At 45.1% G+C, this 16790-nt stretch overlaps 1 protein-coding gene across 1 annotated transcript in view; it reads right to left on the reverse strand.

Annotated features, from left to right (window-relative positions):
- Nucleotides 1-14560, reverse strand: part of NMNAT2 (nicotinamide nucleotide adenylyltransferase 2) — an 82636-nt gene extending 68076 nt beyond the window's left edge. The window contains exon 1 of the mRNA XM_034779920.1: nucleotides 14376-14560. Coding sequence (XP_034635811.1) covers nucleotides 14376-14460 — 85 coding nt within the window. The 5' untranslated portion in view covers nucleotides 14461-14560. The remainder of the gene's footprint in view (nucleotides 1-14375) is intronic.
- Between the last annotated feature and the right edge of the window lie 2230 nt (nucleotides 14561-16790).

Raw genomic sequence — 16790 nt, forward strand, 5'->3', positions numbered from 1 at the left:
TGGCGAACAGAGAAGAATGTATTCCAGCTATTTCACAGCTCCCTTTTGAAAAGATTGTTACTGCCTTGGCTCCACAAATCTATTTCAAGGGTAAGTGTGTAAAAAGAAAACCTGCTGTATGAGCATTTTCCTTTTCCTCCCTCTGGAGTAGCCTGTTTTGCTTTACATCAAAAGTCAAACCACATGACTGAAACGGGACAGCGTCCTGGCCTGATAGCCCAGAAGAGGCTGTGATGCACAGCTCAGCCAATATCAGGCTTGTCAAATGATGTCAGTAACATTTTTTTTTTAAATCCATCCTTTTTCGCTGGCCTAATTTCCCTTCTAAAGCATTTCTAGTTTTAATTTTTGAGCTATTGTATCATACCAAGAGGAGCACTTTGTAGCTTCTGGCATCTGTAATATTATTCCTTTAGGCAGATACACAGCTTGTGCACAGGAGTCTGAGAAGCAATGGATTTACAGCCCCAGGTCCTTGGCCGTGGCAAAGGAGTGCACCGTACAGCTTGTTACCAGTGGGGTGCAGTTTGAAGCTAATCTTGGGTTGGCTATGTGCCAGGCTAGTGCCCCAAAGCCACCCAACAGGTCGGTATTGTAGCTGGAGTACAAGGCAGCCCTGGCCGTGCTCCCTATACCAGCTGCAGGGATGGGGCTGGAAGAGGAGAAGCTTGCTGCACTGGTTCTGCACACTGGGGTGATCCTCCTGTGTCAGCTTTAGTACTGCTTTGCATCCTCTGCATGGGCGGCCACAGTGCAGGGGAGAATCTGTGACCAGACCGTAGTGTGTGCGTCAAGGTGGTTTCAGTCTATGTTGCTTTGGCTAGGAGGGAGCTGGCAAAGAAAGGAACAAAAGCTGCAAGCCCCAGAACTGGCAGGAAAATGGGGTCGATGTAAGACTAAATCAGGCAATTAAAAGACTAAAACAAAAACAACACAACTTGTATGTTTGCGGCAATGAGCAGGAAAATGTATTATGCATTTTAATTCTAGATACTGATAAAAACGAAAATACCAATGAAACTAAATGTACACTTGCTGTGCTCAATCCTGGAAGAGCTGCAGCAGTTCCTGGCACGTGGGGCTGGCTCCAGCTCCCTGCTCCGGGGATTGCAACCCAGTGCAGAGAAGTCACAGCATCACTCATGTTTGGCCCGTCCACCCCTCCATTGTGAAAGGGCCAATGGGCCAAATTTCAATGAACGGTGCTGCGACCGAGCGTGTGGGGCTGCAGTGCCACTCCGCTTTGGCGCAGTGGCTCCTTCATCAAGGGGACACTGAACCAAACCTTAGTGGCACTGTGATCTGGCCTGCCAGGTTGCAATGCCACTTGGCTTGGGAGCCTTCTCAAATGGGGAGTCGGGGGGGGGGGCGCAGGACAAACTACCCTGTCAATGGTATGCACTGTATGTAATGTGCATACAGTTGCAGGCAATCTGCCTGTGCCAATGTGGATTTGAAAACATTTCACCTTGACTTTGAAGGGCCAAATTTTGGCTCCTCCTATGTGTGTGAGTAGTCCTACTGGAAACATGGGACTGCTTACATAAGGGAGGTGAGCACGATTTGAACCACAGTGGCTTCTACTTCCCAGATTGCCATATGGTAGCCCTGTCATCTTTTATACTTCAATTATTTGTATTACAGCAGCACCTCAGAGGCCCACGTAGGGCTCTGGGCCCCATTGAGACAAGCATTGTACAGAAACAACTATCTCTGCACTGAAGAGCTCACCATGTAAATAGCCAAGGCTAGCAGAGGAAATAGCAATCAGGTAACGTGCCCAAGGTCACGCAGTAAGTCAGTGGCTGAGCTGGGAATAGACCCTCTGTTTCATGACTCACAGTTTAGAGATCTAGCCAAAGACCCCACTGCCTCTCCTCACTTCCACCTGCTACCCACTGAGTCAACATATGAGAAATTGCTACAGTGACACACTGGAGACTTGCAGGCCTCTCACCACAACCCTGTCTCCTCTGATGGGATAGTTCAGCAAACGCCAGCTTTCTTTAAGAATCTATCCCCAGCACCTGCTTTCTTCAGAAGAGACTGTTGACAACATCTTTGCACCGAGGAAGGCAGCTGGAGGCAAAGATTTTCCTTTCAGACTCGCAGACCCAGCTGCAAGATCTTGGAAACAAAATGGGTTTCTTATGCATTTCCCCTCATGCTAAGACACAGTAAAATGTGCTCTCCTCAGGGAGGTCTTGAGCTCAATTAGGGCTGTTGGATTTCCTTCCCAAGCGTACATTGCTGTGATTCAGATGCTGAGCAATTCCTGACACTCTTCCCCTGGGAAGGAAGAATCCTGTTTGTATGCAAAGGGAAGTTCCTCCTTGTTTGGATTTTCCTTTTGCCAGCCTATCTCCCAAACCAGAAAGCAGCGTGAATCTCACAGCACCCCTATACTGGGGTGAATTCCTGGGCGTCGCTCATGGTAGCATCCTCCAATGACAAAATGCATTGGTGTCTTAGGATTGTTCTTCCATGGGGACCAAAAGATAAAACTGTATCTATGAATCTTGTGCTCAGACCCATTGCAGGAAACCAGCCCCCACTGGAAAGGGGGAAAACACAGGTGAGCACCAGCCAAACCACTGAATCATGATGTCTCCCAGGGAGCTGATTTAAGATCAATAGTTTTAATAGCACTGCTGCTTAGAGGGGACTGGAATTCTGCCTTGGGCCTGATTTTTTCAGAGGTATTGAGCACATGCAGGAGTTCTGGGGGCTGACAACACCCCTGAAAATCAGGCCCCTAATCGGGGGGATGCCTTTGGATGCTGAAGTGGACGCTCTGTGTATCTGAGTCCCATGCTGATTTGTCTGCTCTTTTAACACTTTCCAGTCTTTCCATAGCTGCTGGGAATTGTTTCAGCTGTCTGGTCCTGGCTCATACCACACCAGTGACACACGCAGAGGAATCAAGCCAGGCATCTCCTTATTGCCCTGGGCGCTGGGTCTGCAGCAGTTGCAGTCCCTATTCCAGTGCAGCTAGTGCTCTTAATGGGGAATTCCTTCTCGGTCTGAAAGGCCATTCACTGTGGGCATCGTGATTCAGAGGTGTTTCCTGTAAAACTATGAGGAGTGCAGCTACAATAGGGGACTGGGAGCCAGGACTCCTGGGTTCTATTCCTGGGTCTGTCCCTAGACTTATTGGGACTTTAGGTTAGTCATATGGTATCTTCTTTGCCCTTCCATTTTCTCAGCTGTAAATTGGGGCTAATACCTACCCAATGGAGCTGTGAGAACAGTGTCTAAAATGCTTTGCTAGCCTCGGATGAAAGACGCTCTAGAAGCACAAAGCATTATGCTTGATTATTGGTATTACTTATTATTATTTGTGCCTAGAGCCCTCCACCAGAGCAGGGCTCCATTGTGCTAGGTGCTGCACAGACATGCGATAAAAGACAGACCCTGCCCCAAAGATTTTACTATCTCATCTGTCCTCACAACACCCCTGTGAGGTAGGGCAGTGCTCTTATATCCCCATTGGAGAGATGGGGAACTGAAGCCTGGGTAGACTGTGGCTTGCCCAAGGTCACACAGAGCAGGGACTTGAATTTAGTCCCAGGCCGGCACCCCTAAACACAGGAATATGTATTATTAATCATACAAATTAATTCATTAGTTTCCTTTGCAGCACATGGGCTCCCCCTATTAAAACATAACAAACTAGCAGCCAGAGCCGCGTAGGCATACTAATAAATGGCAAGTATTTTATAAATGAACTGGGGCCTTTGTTTCTTTTCTAACGAAGTTATTGGGTTACATTTCTCCAGTCTGGGCTTATTTTAATCTTTTTATTTGACAATGAGATCCAGTCCTTCCCCCATTCTGTTAAACAGTGTTGTTTTAGACAGAGCCATGGTTTATGGAATGTAATAAACACTGCTAAATATTTAACAGCACGTAAATATTTTAGAGAGACTCAGGAAGGGTTAGGGATGGAGTTTAAGCTCTGTGAGGCATAAAGAAGACAAAGGCTTGGGCCACAGGAAGCTAAAGAAGAGTGCTGAAAAAGAAAGAGTCTATTGCAGGGGGGAAGAATGTATTAATCTTAATTCTTAGCAGGATGGTAGCATCTAGATCCCCAGTGTACTAGGTGCTGTACGAGTGCAGTGACACTCAGTGCCTGTCCCGAACAGCTTGCAGTCTAACTAGACAAGACAGACAAAGGCTGGAAGGGGACAAGCAGGCAAAGTTGACTTACTCAGGGTCACAAAGTAGGTCAGTGACAGGAGCAGAACCCAAGTGTTTTGACTCCCTGCCTAGTACCCTGGGCACTAGACCGTGTTGCCTCTCAAGGAGCCTCTCCCTCCTCTCTCTCTGTGTGGTGGAGGAGGCCCTCTGAGCAGGGACTGCCCCCTTTCTGCATAGAAAGGAGACTGTCAGCTGCAGAGCACTGTCCCTCTTTTTCCCCCCCAAACCCAGCAAAATGTGCTCCGTTGGCCTGGGGGGCTGCCCAGGGAGGAGAGATGGGCTGAGCCAAGGTGAGTGTCAATCTCCCTCTTGTGCCTGTGGAGTTTACAAGGAACGGCTAATATGACCTGGATCTATAGTGTCTTTTCCACACAGCCCCCTCTGCAACAGGGGTTCCTCTTAATGGGGAATCCCAAGGTAGGTGTGGCCAGGAGGAGTCCCTGTTAGGGTGGCACTAATGGAGCTGCTAGGGACCAGAGCTGTCATAGAGCCTCTATAAGGATGGTGCTGGCCTCCCACTGACCCCTGGGATCTCTGCAGACCCCAGAAAATTGGAGGGCCTGTGGGGGGGATGATCTGTACCATGACAGGGTGCACACTCCACATCCCTGCCTTGTGGAATGTGTGAGGGAATCTCCACGAGAGATGTTTGCAAAGACTTCCTCTCCTGGCTCCCATCCCCTGCATTTTACCACATCCAACGCCATCATTTCCTATGACCGAATAAGACTTTTTAGTTATTATTGGCCTGAGTCTGCTTGCGCTTACACATGCGCAAGTCAGGCTAACTCCACCACGGTCAAGAACGTGATGCCAGTGGGAGAGAGATGAGAACCAGGCCCGCTGGTTTAAATGGCCATACAGTGGACACCTTTATATACCGAATGCTGTTTATTCTAACTGCCTCTGCACCACAGATGTTCCTGCCACTTTGAAATGGTCCCCCTTGCCCCAAAGCGCTTACAGAACCGCTATTCTCCTCTATTGTTTGGGGAAGTATTAGAAATCAGTTACCTCCCAGCCAGAAGAGACTAAAGCTTCCCGTGAAAAGAGAGGAAGGAAGGATGCTACCATGCAGTCACCCCAGACTTATCCAGGTTGAAGAAGAGATGCCTGGACAACTTCCCCACCTTTGTTGGCTATGCTAGACAGAAATGTAATGCATTAACTAGGATTAGAAGCATATGTAGGGTGATCGCATGCACAGAGTTGGACTGATTTCTACGTAAGGGGGGTCAAGAAGGAAATGCCCCCTTCCCTGGGGGACATTAATAGGGGCCTTGGGGTTTCACCTTCCTCTGGAGCATTGAATTGGGATCATGGGTTGGGCATATCCCACACCAGCAATTTCCAGTGTCAACAAGGGGCCATGGGAATTGCTGGAGCTCTGGTCCTTCCCATTTTTTCTACATTGTTCTCTGTCATAGTTTTCAGTGGTTTCGATTTCAACGGCGGTTTCTCCAAAGCCCCACTAATGGTACACCCAGAGCAGTGTAAGGACAGCATCTCCCTACACTGTTTGTGGGCCTGAGTCTACACTCTGTTACCCCACTTTATTTCCACTGAACTAAAACTGGTGCATCCAGGTGGAGAATCAGGCCTATCTGTGATGTACCCAGTAGCTGCTAAAGTCACATTACCATCTTGTGCTCTATCGATTGATTGAGATAATTTTGTATAAAGGATTCAAAGGTGAAATGCAATGGAAAGACAAGCCAGCCTAACAGAAACTTTTAGGTCTTACTCACATATTGCTGAGAAAAATCTCCTCGTTTAGGTTTCTGAGTGACCTTCATGGGATGGGAATTTTGCTTGTGGTCATGTGCAGATACTATCACAATTGAAGTGAAAGTAGGAAAAGGGAAATATTAACATCTTGTTCAGGACATGGGATTTCACAAGCTGTGGGGTTCTGAGAAGAGATCATGTGATTCAGCTGCTTTTGCAGTCCAGTCATCTCCACCACTAAGAAAACCCTATTTTTAAAACGCAAGCGATTAAAATAACAAAACAAAGAAACTCTCCATTTCCTTCCTGTTCGTTACTTACAAAACTTAGTCTCTTTATCTTAGAAGCTTATTTACATAATGTAACAGATTTCAGTGGCTCCCCTTCGATGGTTGCTTTGATTAATCAAAGCGCAGCCCGCTGGGATTTTTAATTGCTGGAATTTTCTTTGAACTGTGCTGCAATGGAGTTTTTACTTTGGGCAGCAAAGCACTTTCTTATTTCTTCAGTAAAAATGTTTCAGATCTAATCTTTTGGTCAGGAGATAGGTGGCATGCACTCACCATTAGTAGGTACATAGATGAATAGATATGGGCAGAAATTCACTTCACATTAGACAAAAAGGAAAAAAAAGAGGGTTGTAGCTGTGATTCATTGCCAATATGAATGTGAACTAGAGGGCGCTATGTTCTGCTCACCAAATTGCCTGTGATGCCACAATCCCAATGACTTATTTTGTAACTGTTGGGAAAGCAAATGTACTTTAAATGGAGGGTGGGGGCGAGGAGCTGAGAGATTCATCTTGGATAAAAAAAAATCTTTAAAGCACCTAAGTGATGTAGGCTCTAGACCAGAAGCTGGGACTGGATGACAGGGGATGGATCATTTGATAATTGCCCTGTTCTGTTCATTCCCTCTGAAGCATCTGGCACCGGCCACTGTTGGAAGACAGGATACTGGGCTAAATGGACCAGTGGTCTGAGCTGGTATGGCTGTTCTTATGTTATTATGTAAGCTCCTAAGAGAAAAGCATTTCCCTCTTGCAATAATAGGGTTCTATCAAATATACTCTCACAATAACCCGGCATGCAGGAGATTAGAAAGGTTGTGTGCATATGGATGTCATAGATGTAATTAAAATCATGGGTTAGTTAGTAAAGTCTCACTGGGAAAATCTGTAGGAGAAGGTTCTGCAGGGAGGAAGGAAAATGCACCAGGTTTCCCTTGCAGTGTTCTCCCCAAATCACTCTGTCAGGGATTTGCCCCATGCACAAGGACCAGGCAGGCCATCCATGGATCCTGAAGGATAAGGAGAGACCTGGGCCTCCCACTGACACTAGGCCTCCCTGCCCCCAGGCAGCTGGGTTCCAATGGACCCACACTACCAGGGGCATCTTCCATCAGTGGCTGCCTATGGAACTCACCATGAACAGGGCTTCCCCAGCCTGGGGGAAAGGCAGGGAGATCAGCATAAAGCTGCATTAACTTTTACATGATTTCCCTATGGATTTAGGGGTGGACAATCTATACACCCCAACCCATCACCCCCTAGCCCTGTAAAGGGCCTTGCTCAGGATCCAGGGAATTCAGGAAGGGAGGGTGCTGTGGAGGCAGCTGATCCTCCCACCTTTCTGGCTGTAGTATGGTGAGTGGAACTGGAAAAAGAGGTTTGGGTTTCAGGAGGAGACCAAGTTTGGTGGGTCACCAGAAGCTGTGGAATGCAAGCTCAGGATAGATTGCTACTAAACGAACAGAGTTCTCTTACTCTACAGGTAATACTGCCTTCTATGCATGCTCAATAAAGAGCTCTTTCCTACAACTCTGCCTGTCTGCTGTATCCCTTATGGCTAAGGAAAGACTGAGAGAGCTTCATGTAAATCTTGGTCGGGCTAGCTGGCCCCATGCTTTGATAAATTTCTTTTCTAGTGTCACATCCTAGATCATTTAACACTTGAATGTACTTTTCACCATCTATGCAGTTTGTTTACATTTGACTTTGCACTCTGCTGGAGATTTAAACTAGACAGGTGGGTTCAACTTTGGTTTCTCATCAGCTTTGCTTCCTGGTTCTTGTGCCTTAACAGGTTGCTGTTACATGGGGATTACCTATGATAGAGGGGAATGATTTAATTAAAAAGCAAACACACTCTTGTCAGCTGGATGCTTGCCAATTTTTGCATTGTTTTGTTAGTGGCGCTGCACAGATTATTTTTTTGCTCTTGACATTGGTTGTACAGTTTGTCCTTTGGTAGCATTGCTTTGCCTTTTTAACATAAAGGAGGTGATGGGGAGCTGTGATATAGGCAGATCCCCTTCACAGCTGTTGGTTTTCTTGTCTTGGCACCTCAGGGTGTGGGCCATGGGCGTATCTCTCATTGCAGCCGCCCCATCCTTCTGCATACAGAATTGCAATCAGCTGGGGATTAGTTAGAAGTAGGCTTTGCCTCAGAAGTTCTGCTTCTTACAGTATTACATATACTGTGCAGAGCTAGGCAAATGCCACACAATGTTTTGCTGAGTATTAACTTGAAATGAAAACTGAATTCAATTGAGTTCAATGGAACCACCCTATGCATGTGACTAAGGCAAGCAGGTATGGCTTTTAATGTCTAATATTTGAGGTCTTTTCCATTTGTTTTTAACTGAGGACTTCGTTCTGAGACTCACACTCAATTGCATACTATTGTGATTTTTGTATAGGGTCTGTTTTCATATAGTAATGCCTGTTTTGGAATATAAAGGAAACGTGATTTCACTTAAATTAAAAAGAATCACAAATATCTCTATCATTTTAGATTTTATAAAACAAGCCCGTCCCTCCCCCTTCCCCTTTTATAAACAAAACTGAGATTTGGATCCTAAGCAAAGTGGACAATGTTCCTTTAAATATACAAAATGTTACTCAAACACTGTGACTCAGACTACACATACATTTCAGAGTACATATAACATTACAAACAATTCAAGGTGTGTTTTCAACCTATTATGGTGTTATCAGAACCACTTCATATGGGTGGGTGCATAACCTTATACCTCAGCTGCATTATACCTGCATATATTATACACATATATATAAAGAAAATTAAACTTGGATAGGGTTAATGGCCTGATCCTGCAATTACAAAGTGTGGCCAGACAAACTCAAGACAAACTCAGCTGGGCTTTGGCCTGAGTAGAAGACTACAGGATTCAGCTCCACAAGTGAAAGAATGAGTATCAGCCTTTACCTGGCATTTCCTTTTTCTGTTAGTTTGTATTTTAAGCAGATACAATTTTTCTGATATTGAAGAGCAAGTGTTTCCTGTCGGGTTTATGAGGGCCATTGCTTTACCTGAGAGAGGAAGATAGTCTCTTGAATACACATTTAGTTAGTTGTTTGGAACACGTTATTTACAGAAAGCAGCACTGTTCTGCTCTTTGTTGAAGACAGAGTCAAAGAAGCCACAGAAATAATGGGCCAAATCCTGCTTGCCTACCTCATCTGATTACTCCCACTGACTTAGTGGGCTGGCTTCCATGAGTAAGATGGCCATGATGTAGCCTTAAAAGCCCAGTTCTGTAACCTTTGCTCACAAGAGCAGTCCTTACTTGCTATGAGAGTTCTCAGCCCTTACTCATGCCAGTAATCCTACTGGGGTAAGTATGGGCTGATGGTTAAGTGAGGGTTGCAGAATTGGGTCCAAATTTATAATGTATTCATAGATTTTTTTAAGGCCAGAAGGAACCTATATGACCACGTGATCTAACCTCCCACATAACACAGACCAAAGAGCCTCCCCCCAATAACTCTTGCACCAAGCCCGCAACTTCTGATTGAGCGATAGCATATCTTTTAGAAAAATACCCAGTCTTGATTTAAAGACTCCAAGTGAAGGAGAATCCATCACATCCCTTGTTCCAATGGTTAATTCCCCTCACTTTAAAATGTGAGCCTTATTTCTAGTCTGAATTTGTCAAGCTTCAGTTTCCAACCACTGGATCTCATTCTACCATTTTCTGCTAAAGAGCCCTTTATTAGCAGCAATCTCTTCCCTGTGTGGGTACTCATAGACCTTGATCAAGTCACCTCTTAACTTTCTCTTGGATAAACTAAATAAATTAAGTTTATTTAGTCTCTCACTAGAAGGCATGTTTTCCACACCTCATATCATTCTTGTAGCTCTTTTCTGAACCCTTCCCAATTTTTCAACATCCTTTTTGAAGTATGGACACCAGCAGTGGACACAATATTCCAGTAATAGTCTCAATAATCCCATATACATAAGGTATACCACCTCTCTACTACTATTTGCTATTCTCCTGCTTATACATCCAAGGATCGCAATTGCTCTCTTAGCTACAGCATTGCACTGGGAGCCCATATCCAACCGGTTATCTACCATGATCCCTAAATGCTTTTCAGAATTGCTGTTTTCCAGAATACAGTCCCCCATCTTATAAATATGACTTACATTCTTCATTGCATTTTGCTGTGCTAAAACATATGTTGTTCAAATGAGCCCACTTTACCATAGCTGACCTGGTCCCATCAGTAATGACACAAAAATTGGTGGAGTGGTAATCTGCAAATCATACTAGCAATTATTTTATATTTTCTTCCAGGTTGTTGATAAAGATGTGGAATAGCAATCGTCCAAGAACAGATTCTTGTGGGACCCTGATAGTAACATCCCCACTGGATGACAATTTCCCATTTACAATTGCTTTTTGTGATCAATCAGTTAAACAGATTTTAATCCATTTAATATGGGATGTATTGATTTTTTTAAAATGTTGATTTTTTTCATCAGAACGTCATGCAGGACTAAATGCTATACAGAAGTCCAAGTACATTATGTCAACACAGTTACCTTTATTAACAAAACTTATCTCATCCAAATACCATAACAAGTTTGTTTGACAAGACCTATTTTCCATAAAACTATGTTGATTAGCATTGGTTATATTATCATCCTTTAATTCCTTGCTGACTGCATCTTATGTTAGTCTATCCATTATTTTGCTCAGGACTGATGTCAGACTATAGTTTCCAGGGTCATCCTGTTTACCCATTTAAAATATTGGCACAACATTTGCTTTTTTTCAGTCCTCTGGAACTTCCCCAGTGATTCAAGATTTGTTAAAAATCAGCTATAATAGTTCTGAGCGCTCCTCAGCAAATTCTAAAAGAATATTTTTGGGTGCAAGTTATCCACTCATGATTTAAAAACATGTAACCTTAATAATTGCTGTTTAGCATCCTTCCTAATTGCTGATGGAATAGGAAGTATTTCTTTATCATTGTAAGATATGAATACATCCTCAAGATTCTTTCTGAATGCAGAACAGAAATATTGACTACTTCTGCCTTTTCTGGACCAGGATTGATAACTTTACCATCTTGATCTAGTTTTTGAGTTATGCCATTACTAGAATTTTCATGTGTTCCTGATATATTTAAATAACTTTTTCTTGTCCTTTAATCATACTGGCCACAGATTAATTTACTGATGCTTTTAGCTTTCCTTATCAATCACCTGCATTTACTAACTGCCAATTTGTATTCATTACTATCAGTGTCCACATTTTTCTATTCGCTATATTTATTTATTGTTGATTTCATATTTGGTTTATGACTGCAGCATTGTGAGGGCATTTGTTTTTCACTTAATAAAACATTCTTACACAATTTCCAATTATTCACATTTTTATGTTTAAATATTTCCTCCCATCCAATTTTGCTCATAATTGTTTTCAGCTTTGGGGAATTGGCCATTTAAAAGCACCAAGTATATTATTGGTGAGGACTATATTCTGTTTGCACATAGAAAAGGAAATTAAATTGTGATCACTTGCACCTACACAACAATCAGTTTTTAGTTTGGTTATCAATTCATCTTTCCTCATCAGAATGAGGACTAATACTGAACAACTAAGTTAGTTGCATTATTTTGTGTATTCGAAAGTTATTGATAACTTTTAGAAACTCCAAGTATGTTTTACCAGCGTTGGCATGAGACCTCTAGCATATATCCATCAGACTGAAATCCCCCATGATATTGCACTTTTTCTTTCCACACATTATTGATAGATGATTAAGGAGCTGCTCCTTCTGTTCCTTGTTCTGATTCGATGGTATATAGCAGACCTGCCCCCTCTCCCCAGGACCCTGTCTTGTGATTTATCAGTTAGTGCATTGATCCATAAGCATTTCAGGTGCTGTCTTTCCGAACTGTCAATAATTCTAAAGAAGGTAATACATTATCTCCCCTTCTGTCCATTCTTTGTTCTAAATCGGGAGTTTCCAGTGATTTCAACATTTCAGTCATCTGAATCTCCCACCAGGTTTCACTAATACAAATCAGATCAAATTCCTTTCAGAAATTAGTGTTTCTAATTCCTTTTTTTTTGTCACCCAGGCTTCTAGCACTTAGTATTTTAGTTGGCTCTCTGTTTAGCATTCTGGTCTATCACACGCAAGAGCTGGAGCTGACACCTTGGTCCAGTCTCACATTTTCCAGTCAGATAGGAAATGAAAATGCCACAGAGAATAAGTTCCTAGGAGAGAGAATCCCCCAGAGAATAAGTGGCACGATGCACTCCAGAAGGCATCCTAGCCACATGTAAGACCATGTTTGGTATTTGTCTCTGGTTGTGTTGAATCAGGGGAAATTAAAATGGGAGAATCCAAGAGCTTGAAAAGATGCACCAAGAAGAATAGAAAAATAGTACATAATGGTTCTCATTATGGTCTGTTGTGTAGGTACAACCTGAGCATTGGTTCCCACCCTTTCTCTGCATGGTAAAGTGGTATCAAACAGTTCTCAAAATACTTTTCTGACCTGCACAATGGCTTTGCTTTGAATTTCTTTACACATTATCTTAAAGGTTGTTCTTTAAAATAAGATCCAATCTGGTTTTGTGGGTAGGTGGATCATTTCAAAGGGAATTTTTGTCAGTTTCTAATTTAAATGTGATGGGGTGTGTGTGTGTGGGCGGGGTGGGTATGAGTGTGCAGATCTCTCCAGACCCATATTTAAGAACTTCGGGGCAAATTAAAGCCTAGGGGAGGATTTTTGGACAACAGAGTTGTATATAGAGCCCCGTGTAAATAAAGGAAGATCTAGTGGATTCTTACTCATCTCTAGCTGTATCTATGCACACAATTTATACTGAATTAAAATAGGTTGTGAATAGTACCCACATCTATTAACCTGACTTCACTCATGTTTATCCCTTCGGGGAGACAAGGTGGGTGAGGTGATATCTTGTATTGCATCGACTTCTATTGGTCAGAGAGACAAACTTTGGTGCTTACCCAGAGCTCTTCTTCAGGTCTTTTGGGGAATATTATGGGCTTTTTCTCTATAGCACTAGCAGGAACTTGTTCAGTTTCATTAATCTCTCATTGAGATGTTTAGCTACAATCGTGTGTAATCAGCCCTTAAAAATGCCAAGGCTTCCTAGCTAACATGACCTTGTCTCCTCACTTCCCGGACCCCACCAAACTGAGTGTGCTTCAATATATCACATATCAGGCTCTTACTAGCAAGCAGGACATTTCAGCACCTTCACCGCGGACAGCGCCCAGCCCTTAGCATTGATCTCTCACCTACACCTGGCACTTGCTCTCCTACTAGCACCAAACAATAGCCGCTGACCGCTCTTCTGACACCAGCCAGCAAGCAGTGAACCCATCCTGGGCACGGTGCTCCTAGACTCGGAGCAGCGAAGCCCCCTCCCTTCCTGCTGCCAGCTGATCCCACAGGGCCAGGGAAACCCACTCCCAGCCTAGTGCCACCAGCTCTGAGCCAGGCAGGGCCCCTCTCCCATCCACCCACTCACCCCAAATCCTGTGCTGCCATGAAATCTTCATCTGACTGACACCGAGTCCCTAAAGAATCAACCAATGCCACATCTCCTCCTGCCCACTCCCACCCCCAGGGAGATCCCCCACACACACCAGATTGCTCCCCCTGCCCATCCCCAAAGCCCTTGCAGTTCCCAACCTCAGCCTAGGCAGGCAGAGCCTGGCTTCCCCTGGCACTGATGGCCCCTTGCCTGAACGAATGCCTAACAACGAGCCATTGCACCTCCATCCTGCCCTGGGTGCTCTCTCACCAGTGACCTCTGCCATAGTCCTAGCCCTGCCAAGCCAGCCACGCAGGGCAGCCCTGCTCGCTAGGTGCCCGAGTAGGGTGACCAGGTGTCTGGATATTAGGGGCTTTGTCTTATATAGGCAACTATCTCCCCTGAAAATGTGTCCCCATTTTTCACCCTTGCTATCTGGCCACCTTAGCCCCAGGTCCAGGGCTGGTGCAATCCAGCTACCCTGCGCCCCGGGCATGTGGCCTCCCCGCAGAACAGGCCGGCTCCGATGCAGCCAGCATCCTCCCTGATGGCCCGGCGCCAGCAAATTCAATCGCACTGAAAAATACAGGGGCGGGGATGGGGGGGGGGGGACTCACCGAACATCTGGATGTGCCCCTTGGTGATGGGGTTGAAGCTGCCGCAGGACAGCAGGATAACGTGGGTCTTGGTGGTTTCGGTCATGGTGCTGCTTTTCTGCCAGCTCGCTCCAGCCTCTTTTTGTGTCTCGATGTGTCTGCAGAGGGAGGAGGGAGGCGAGGCGCAGCCGGCGCTGTGGGCTCCAAGGAGCCGAGCCAGACGCAAGCAGCATCTCTCCCCTCCTCCCTTAACGCTTTCAGCGCCAGAGAGGGGCTGCTGGAGACACACACACAAAAGAGAGGGGCTGCTGGAGACAAACATACACATACGCAGGGGCTGCTGGAGACCGACAGACACACATACACACTCTCAGCAGAGAGGGGCTGCTGGAGACAGACAGACAGACGCTCACACCCTAGAGAGGGGCTGCTGGTGCCTGGAGATATACTCACTCACACAGGCACACCAGACAGGGGCTACAAGCACCTGGTTCACATTCACATACACATCAGAGAGGGGTAGTTGGAGACTGGATCACATTCACACCCAAAATTAGCTGTCGCACCAGGATATTTCTGGAGCCAGCCAAATTAAAATGCCTGAATAGAGAACAAGTCTAGCCACTCCTACTACCCTGAAACTCTGGACCCGGGCACACCCGGGTACATCAGCACCACAAAACTCAGGACGCAGCACATGACTCCTGCCAGAGCCATACAATTTTTGCCCTTGCCACCCAAAGAGCATGGTATGAGTACAAAACAAGTGTAGCCGATCCTGCTGCACTAAAGTATTCCAAACTGTGATGTAGCCCAGTGCATGAATGCCACAAACAACCCAACAAACTACATATCTGGCAGCTGGATCTTCAAAATGTTTGGCCACAAACCCCAGTATGTACAAACTAAATAGAAAACAGGGTCTACCCCCTCCTACTTTGCTAGGAAAATATGGACCTTCATGCAGCCTGGCCCATAGCCCTGGAAAAACACACATCTATTACCTAGCAAGATCCAATGGTTGGAATCCGAAGCTAGTCCAATTCAGACTGGCAATCAAGCATAGATGTTTAACAGGGAGGGTAATTAACCATGGGAACAATTTACCAAGGGTTGTGGTGGATTCTCTATCACTGGCAATTTTAAAATCATGATTAGATTGTTTTTGGAAATATATGCTCTAGTTTAAAAGGAGTTATTCTGGGCAGGGTCTGTGGCCTGTGTTACAGGGGAGGTCAGACTAGTCACTAGATGATCAGAATGGGCCCCTTATGGCTTGGAATCTGAATCAATGGATCCTGCCAATTTTTACTCCAAACTCTACTGTCTAAAGGGGGGGGGGACATAGCAGTTCCCAGTGCACCAACCTCCGCCCCCTGACTCCTGTTGCACACTGGCACAGCAGTACCACAATAATATGTATGTTATTTATTATTTGTAGTACAGCAGCACCTAGGGGCTCAACTGAGATCAGGGCTCCATTGTACTAGGCTCTGTACACATAGTAATAGACAATCCACACATGCTCACACCCCACTACCTCCCCCAGAGAAGGGCTGCTGGAGACTGGATTTCCCCCCTCATATACACACACCTGGGAGGGGCTATGGAAGACAGGCTTCCCCTCCCCCAACACCACACAGCTAGCAGGAGCTGTTGGAGCCGGATCCCCACACGTACACACCAAGAGGGGGCAAAGGGGCACTGAATTTCATACACACACACACGTACCTAGGAGGGACTGTTGGAGTCTGGGTTACACACAGCACAAAGGGAGCCTGGATCTCCTCTCCCTCCCACTCCCAGGACTGGATTACATTTATACACTCACACCAGAGTGGGCTACAGCAGACTGGATTCAAACACCCACAAATGCTCTCCCTTGCCCCCCAGCTCAAGGGTATCTCTACCCCTTGAATTCCTCCTAACCCCAGGGAGATTCTATCTGCTGCAAGCAGCTTCCTTCCTCACACAGAGTAATTCTGCATGCAGCTTTCTCTTTCTTGTCCTTCCTCTAACAAAAACACAGATTTCTTTATGTCCTTTTCCTTAAGAGATTTCAAAGTACCAAACATTTATTGTTTATACTGCAGGCTCTTTGTCTCTGCTAGTCCCACAATACTGTACCCATCTCTCTCTTTTTTCTCCCTTCTGTCTCTCTGTCTTTCATCTCTGCTAACAACAAAGGTCTGTATGGCCCCAGTTTATGTATTCCTCTTCCGGTTCTCACTATCAATCTGCACAATCCCCTGTTTGCTAGTATGGATGAATCTTTTTATTTCCAGGATTGTACTTGAAAAGTTTTGTTTTGCGAAAGGCCACAGATCCAAGTTCTGATAGCATTCGATGAAATCCTTAAGCCAATTGGGAAGTTCTTCCAGCTACAGAGAATTCAAGCCCATTTGTGCAGGAAAAATCTTATTTATTACTTGCATT

Source organism: Trachemys scripta, chromosome 8 (assembly GCF_013100865.1).
Source record: "Trachemys scripta elegans isolate TJP31775 chromosome 8, CAS_Tse_1.0, whole genome shotgun sequence".
NCBI classification, from domain to species: Eukaryota; Metazoa; Chordata; order Testudines; family Emydidae; genus Trachemys; species Trachemys scripta.